Here is a 7,564-nt window from a genome sequence, read left to right on the forward strand (position 1 = left end):
GCAGAGTATCTGTATTTATTCCAGCCCCACATTGTAAGAGAGATGTTTGTGAAACTTACAACATGTTTGCACCATTACTAGACCAGACGTTTAGATAACAACATCTCCTCTGAGTCAACGGGGAAGTGAGAAATAAACTGCCACAGTCGCTCTTGTCACTACAGGATAGCACATGCGCTGTTAACAAACGTCACCGTGAAGCACATTAGTACATCATGCATGCCTATCATTGAGTATTTGAAATGCTTACTGAAAGCTGCCACAGCCAGTATGAGTGTGACCACAATGGAGACCCAGGATACCCAGAGTGCCTTCTTCCTGTAGCTCTGAGCTTCATGGGGCTTCAGGCGCATGCTGCTCTCGAGGAGACCTGCAGTGAGACACACAAACTCTGTTACGGACAATGTAAAAGACAATTCCTTCTTTCTTCTTGTCTGTGTTTTGTAACATTCATTTTATGACATGTTTTATCATGTGATCACATCAGCCAGCCAGAGGTAATGTAACACTTACTGTCGATAGGAATAAGACTCTTTTGAATCTTGAACAATCAGCACTTAAAAAAGTTCATTAAAAAAAAAGTTACACCTTGTGTGCTCATCAAGGAGTCTCACAGATTTAACGGCTGTAAGAACATTATGTTACCCATGACATTTTAAATCAGTAACTAAATTCAGGATTTCAGATCCACGGCAATGGTGTGTTGTTTTGGTCATGACTAATATGGCAAAGCTTTCAAAATGCAATACAAGCCAATGAGGCTGATGATATATAGTGTCATTCAAAACAACATACAAAACTGACCAACAAAACACATTACAATGGACATAGAACCCATTTCATAACATTTAGGTTGTAGTTAAAAGTATGTTTTCAAAAAGGTATTTCCAGTGGAAAAACATGAAACTTCTCTCAATTTTCCCCAATTCAAAGGTAGGTCAGGGATCAGGCTCTGCTAGATACATACTCTATGAACTCACAGTTCATAGAAAAGTTTTGTTCTTCCAGCTATAATCAATCCACTACCTACAAGAGGCCCCAGGGACCTGTCATTGAGTACCTATTACCGCTTTGAGCATTAATGGAGCTGCTTCTTCCACCTTCCATGCATCCTTCCTGTTAGATAATCCTCCAACCCTTCCAGGAGAGCACCGGACCACTGTGGATTTACACTGAGGGACCCAAAATGTTGTGTAATGCCAGGGGACCTTTGTTATACTGCAGATTACAGGCCATGAGTGAAGCATAGCTCAGGGGCAGCTTGTCAAGTTCGGCTTTCTTCACTGACCTTCACAGACAAGAGCGGCCACAGTACACCTGTATCACTCCACCATGCTGAGGACTCACAGCTACAGAGTAAATGTAGCTGTAAAGTAGTCCCTCTACCTAATACAAAGCAGTTAGGAAATAACCTGTTCAGAAAATGACCAACAGAACCAATCAAAGTATATCAAGTTCACAAAATAGGTCAACAAAAATCCATCTTTTGTGACAGTTGATTGTGAGAACCAGAAAAGTCTGCCATTGTTAATCAACCTTAATAAAGTTTTAAGGCGCAGCTCCCTTCTAGCAGACCAAACAGAGACAGCGTTAAAGCAGAATACTCAGTATAACAAGTCACACGCATTTCCTAATGGCTCACAACCCGGTTTCTGTGTGAGAAGTCTTTGCCTGAAGTCACAGACAAAACAGCCCACATTCTGAACTGCCTGAAGCCCTTCCATTGTCATGAAGCGTGAGCCTGGCTCTGCAGGTTCATGCAATATTTATGAGCCTGAACTTTCACATCCAAAAGAGATTTTAATGCTATCAGTTGTCATTCTATCCAGAAATTTGTCCCAGGGACCACATAGTCAGTCGCCTGTGAACTGGCATGGTGTCATTGCAGTGGGAGAGTTGCATTTTATATAAGATTGTGCACAAAAACTTGACAACGCTTCCACGATATAGACCTTCACGTCTTCTGTGCCCCTTCCATCCAACTGAATTTCTTTGAATATTATAGAAACATTCCCTCTTTGTCTCCTTTTTGAAAACTGGGTAATTTTTGTGGTAAATATTCAATTCTAAATATTTGTCAGGGTGCCATGATGCTTCATCTGCAGGAAATCTGGAATCGCTGACCAAACTCATTCAAATCCACCAATCACTCTTGAACCTTGAATTTTTAACCAGGATCAGTATTAGCCTATGTTATGACACCTGGTCCAAAAGCAACTGTTGCTGTACACCTGACACAAGTTCACTTTGTGATCAACACTGAATAACTGCACGTACAAAACATATCGTGTGTGTGTGTTTGCGTCACAGAGGGAATCATTCCAGAAACAAAAGCTGATAAAGTCACATGACTGTTCTATATAATAAAATGTCTTTTATACTGCTGCAAACAGAACACAATAATGAATGAACCAATTTTCAAATCAAAAGATTTGAAGAGTTTATGGAGAGCTATGATGTTTTAGTATTACACTTACATATATTTTGGGAACCCACAAAAGACAGATTTGAAAAGAATGGCAGAAATCAAAGCAGCAGAGGTGTCAGATATCCTGACTTTAAGAGCCTTGTATGGGTGAAGCACCAAAAATGCTAGATTTTACGTTTCCCGTGATGCAACCAATGGAATATTTTTGGGGGGCCCTTCCTGTCTGGTGAACGCCCACATCTTTCAAACTCCACATGTTCTGTTGGTGATCTGAAGTCTCCAAATTGAGATGAGCTAAGAGTCTTCACAGTAAATTCTGAAATTATATTTTCTCAGACTTGGCAAAGCCCCTCCAGAGCCACAAAAGACGTTATGCAGTGATACTGAGTAGCACTCCCCATGACTTGAACTGGCCTTTAAAATCTGTAAAATAGAGTTCTCCTTTAAGTTTCAATTTCAATGAGATGTTTGCTTTTTCAGTGTCCTTGCCCTTTGTTTAAACTCAAAAATACAATCTTTTGTCTCAGGTGACAAAAATGTCCCCTTTATTGGTATAATCATTCTAAATCTATTTCATTTGTTTTATTTTTGCATTTCTCTTTCTTTTTCTTACAATGTGGTGTGGCCAGTTCAGCCTGCATGCAGTCTTTGTTGTTGCTAACTCCCACTGTTTGTCTGGTGTGGGTGTAGACAGAAGGAGACAGAGCAGACAGAGCATCCAGAGGGAGTTGATGCTGCTACTTGGACACAATCCCTCACCAGCTTCCCACCAGCGAACACTGCCAACTGTTTTTGATGGACAGCCAAACCCTTGCACTCCAAACTAATGCACTACTTCAACTGACTTTAGTTTAGTTCAGGCAATGTGTATCAAGAAAATGTATCAGAAACTACTTTGTACATAAAGGTTTAAGTGTATGCGTCCGCTTATTAGCCTGCTATGATGCATCTGTGGGAAATATACTTGTTGACACCAAAATGTGTCACTATGGGAGGCAAAGTAAGCCAGTCTGAATGTAATTAGTTTAGAAATATGCCAAACACTGTAAGCCTCTTGTAGCTTTGCAAAGAAAACTTGACAACTCGACATCTTTAGTATGGTGTATATTTAGTGGTCTCGCATCCATAATGTATTACATCCAGCCTCATTCTCATATTGAATTCACTAAAACATGTTAATACATGAAGTGGAAAACATCATACAAGGACATTTTTTACATGTTACGGCACAAATCCATTCACCTCTTGACTTTCACCATCTAGCTGATGTGAAATCACTTCATCTGGCTGTAGTAGATGTCTTTGAAGATGGGAAATCAAAGTAAAGCATATGGCTTGTGCTTAAAGGGAGCTGAAAATCATCTGGAAGGCCTCTGCCAGGGCCAAGATCAATTTGCTCTATTATTAGCAAATTAAGTCACAACTGTGTATGTGTCAGTGCGCAGATTCATGTAAATGAGTCCCAGTGTGTCTTTATCTGTGTAAATAACCTTATAGAATAATGTGCATGTGTTTATTTTAGTGGACTGTATGCATGTGAGGGAGAGAGTCACATCGATCAGCATTTAGAGCTACGATGAAACACTTCAAATCACAAGATCAGTTCTTTACTCTGGTCATTCATCTATAATTAAATTTTGACTTAAAAAGTATGCAAGGTCAGCTAAAAGTTTGTTTGCAAATGAAAAAAATGTGCATTATTTCAAACAGTAGTAATGACTCGTGTTGTGTGATATACTGTATTTGACATTTCTCCTGAGCCCAGAAATGATCAGATTACTCGTAAGTGAATCATTTCTTACAAGCCCTCCATCCCTCATTAACTGACAGAGTTGTTCACAATCAAAATATCCATCATACTATTCAAGATTACCTTTTTATGTATAGCTGCACATATAAAAAACTCAGTTCATAAAATTGCACATACAGTGCCCAATAGAAGATACTTACTATGGTGTCCAAGTTTTATACTTAAATGAAAACCTGAAAGGACATACATTTTGTTTAATCTTAGCCAAACTAGCTAACCAGCATGTGTGTGTGTGTGTGTGTGTGTGTGTGTGTGTGTGTGTGTGTGTGTGTATGTGTGTATGTGTGTGTGTGTGTGTGTGTGTGTGTGTGGAAGAGGGGGGAAGTGAGACAGCAGAGCTTTGCTCACATGATCCCTGGCTGGCGGATCAGACAGAAGGCATGTGCTCAACGTCCCCTCATACATCTCTCCGTGACACACGTGCAGGTTTGTGTGGGTGGCAGGGTGTGAGTGTGTGTGTCTCTCTCTCTCTTGACACTTGTCTCTTTCACACCTTTGTCTTCTAAAAATAATTAAAATCAGCCATGTAGCTAAAAAAGCTGATCACACACCAAAAAAGCCAGGAAACACATGACTGAATGTAATACTCCTGAGAGGAATGTGAGCTGCAAGAGATAAATTAATTACTTTTGTACACAATCTAAGAGCCTGCCCCTAACCTGTACCACCCTGTAATGCTATCTGACATAACTATACAATAATGTCTTCATATCTTAGCATGACACATAGATAGATAGATAGATAGATAGATAGATAGATAGACAGAAACCACTGGCAAGGATAAGCATGATCAGAAGACTGCAGAGGTTTTCTGGCAGCGATGGCAGGGACATTTATGTAAATAGGAGAGAGATGAGAAAAGCAGGGGAGTGAGGTGTGAATGTGCAAAGTATATTGTTCTGAAAAGGGTGTGCATGATGTGTGCCGGTATTTGGTTAAAGCTTACTTTTGATACACACCTATTCAAAAGTTATTACATACATTTAAAGGGCCACTCGTGATGGTTAATGCTACTCAGCCTGTTAAAACCGTTGCATAATGACATCTATGGTTGTAGAGGAGCTTTGTTAAGCCTGACAAAATGACCCTTGTGATGTCATCAGGATTTGTCTTGGTTTGGGTTTGGAGACTATAGCTTTATAAAAAAAACTCAAAGTGTAAAGTTGGAAAAACTATAACGTTGACCGTTTACCAGGCATGGGCAGTCAAATGAAAGATGGTTTTATCACATTATTGCATTATGGGAAATGGAGGATCCGGTGTTTTTGGAGCTCGACCCATACAAGGGACTAAAAGTCAGGATGTCTCGGGCCTCTGCTCCTTTGAGTGTCGACGATTTTTAAAAAATGTATCTCATATAAGTTCTGAAAGTGCAGCTCTAAATCAAAGAAACCCTTTCAGGGTTCAGTCTTCTTCCTAAGAGTTAAAATCTGCCAACTGGCCTGTGTCTTGAAGCCAGGAATGAGAGCATCTTTAGCGAATTGTAGGAAGTAGACAGTTAAATACATCTTTCTTCTGTCATCCTTCATTCTGACTTATCTGCTCTCAGGTAGATACAAGGTGCTCATTGGGCTTCTGAAAGCTATAGTTTAATTAACATGTCAACTATCCTTTGAAATGAGATCCAATAAGCATACATGACATTAAATAAACCAACTGAACGCCTATACAAACTAAGCAACAGGCTTAGGATTTAATGTATAACGGGGGTCCTCTTATTATCCACTGTGGAATGTGTTGTTTGACAGGTTTTATGCATAATAGATGATGAATGGGATTATATCATTAGACAAAACACACACATACACACACACACACACGTATGTTCTTAAACACACTTGCAGGGTTTTCATGTGACTGGTATCAGAATCCAGCTTTAAAGCAGACTGAGCCTGTGTGCCTCTGGGTGCAGGAACATTTGAGCCCCACACAGGCAACTTTGTCCAGAGGCAATATTACATGTGAACTTGAAATAATTGAATGAATGAATGAATTACGAATTCATTAATGAATTAATTAACTAATGGCTTTAGGGACAAGAATCCATGAAACAATGTGTTAAGCTGTGAATTCAACTTTTGCTTTACTCTAATCTGAATCCTGCTGATGTAGGACTGTCATCAATTATTCAAATAAGAGCAGACTAAAAATACCTCACAAGGGTAAAAATACCCCTCCCACCTCCCCAGAGGCCCCTCTACCGCACACACACACATTCACTTACATGCACATCTATAACTTTTAAAAACCAGGTGCATGACAGAGATGGATGAAGTTACCTTCTCCCTCCACACTGTCTGTGATTTTCATCTCCTGGCCCGTGGTGAACGTCTCGGGCTGGCTGGGGGTTTTGGCTTGCTGGTGGTGGTTGTTGGTGAAGCCATCCGGGGCGCACTGGCCGTTCCGCACCGTGGCCGTGCAGGGATCCACAATAGTCGGGTCCGGGACAGGGTAGGACTCTTGGTTCGCCGGGTCTGTCATTGTTGTTGCAGTTGCTGTTTTGTTTTCAGACTCAAAGGCAGAGGCAGATGATGATGATGATGGTGATGAAAAAAAAAAGATTCACGCCGGTTCGGTAAGTGCAGCAGCCATCCAGCGCGTCCAATATGCCACCGGTGTCGACTCAGTTGAGCGGGCGGGAGAGTGGGGAGGTGGGGTGGGCAGGAGAAGAGACGGCGATAAGAGGAGATGGGAGATAAAGGATTTATCTCCACAGCATCAGCAGCGACCCGACTCCCTCTGTGTGAACTCAACACTCTGCAGCCTCAATGTAAACACCCTGTCCGGCTGAGCCACTTAGAGACAGTTTAGGGTTAGATGCGGCGATGCGATAAATTGCTGAGATCTGCTGCGAGATCTGGCAGGCGGTGCCAGCAAGTTCTTTTTCCCTCCCTCCTCCCCTTGCTCCTTCTCTCCTCCTCTCAGAACTCAGCACCTAATTCCCATACAGGCCAGCTACCACATGAAATAGTCAGTGACATCTGTCCTGAATCAAGTTTTTTTTTCTACAAATGAGCTTTGACTTGTGTATGAAACAAAACTTAAATGGCTTACATATCAAACAACATTTAGTTTATAATAAGTAGAAAAAAAAGAAAATGTTATATTGTTTCTATGAACGACATCACATGGCTACTTTCATGAGCCCAATCCTCATTTATCTAATTATGATATCAAAATTATAATTGGTCGCCTTATTGACCAATCAGCTATATTCACACCTTAAACCTCGTTAGTGACACAACCTGCTTTCATTCTGCCTGGACACTCAATGAGTCCACGAGGCTACAACACTTAACCACCAGGTGGCGCCGAAACGCAGCCTC

The 7,564-nt window shown here is 40.9% G+C and overlaps 1 protein-coding gene across 1 annotated transcript in view; it reads right to left on the reverse strand.

Moving 5' to 3' along the window:
- LOC139292784 (transmembrane protein 163a-like) overlaps positions 1-6,719 on the reverse strand; it is a 52,651-nt gene extending 45,932 nt beyond the window's left edge. Inside the window, exons 1-2 of the mRNA XM_070915167.1 lie at positions 6,518-6,719; positions 251-370 (exon numbers count right to left, since the gene is read on the reverse strand). Of these exons, the coding sequence (XP_070771268.1) occupies positions 251-370; positions 6,518-6,719 (322 nt within the window). The remainder of the gene's footprint in view (positions 1-250; positions 371-6,517) is intronic.
- Between the last annotated feature and the right edge of the window lie 845 nt (positions 6,720-7,564).

Source organism: Enoplosus armatus, chromosome 11 (assembly GCF_043641665.1).
Source record: "Enoplosus armatus isolate fEnoArm2 chromosome 11, fEnoArm2.hap1, whole genome shotgun sequence".
Classification (NCBI taxonomy): domain Eukaryota; kingdom Metazoa; phylum Chordata; class Actinopteri; order Centrarchiformes; family Enoplosidae; genus Enoplosus; species Enoplosus armatus.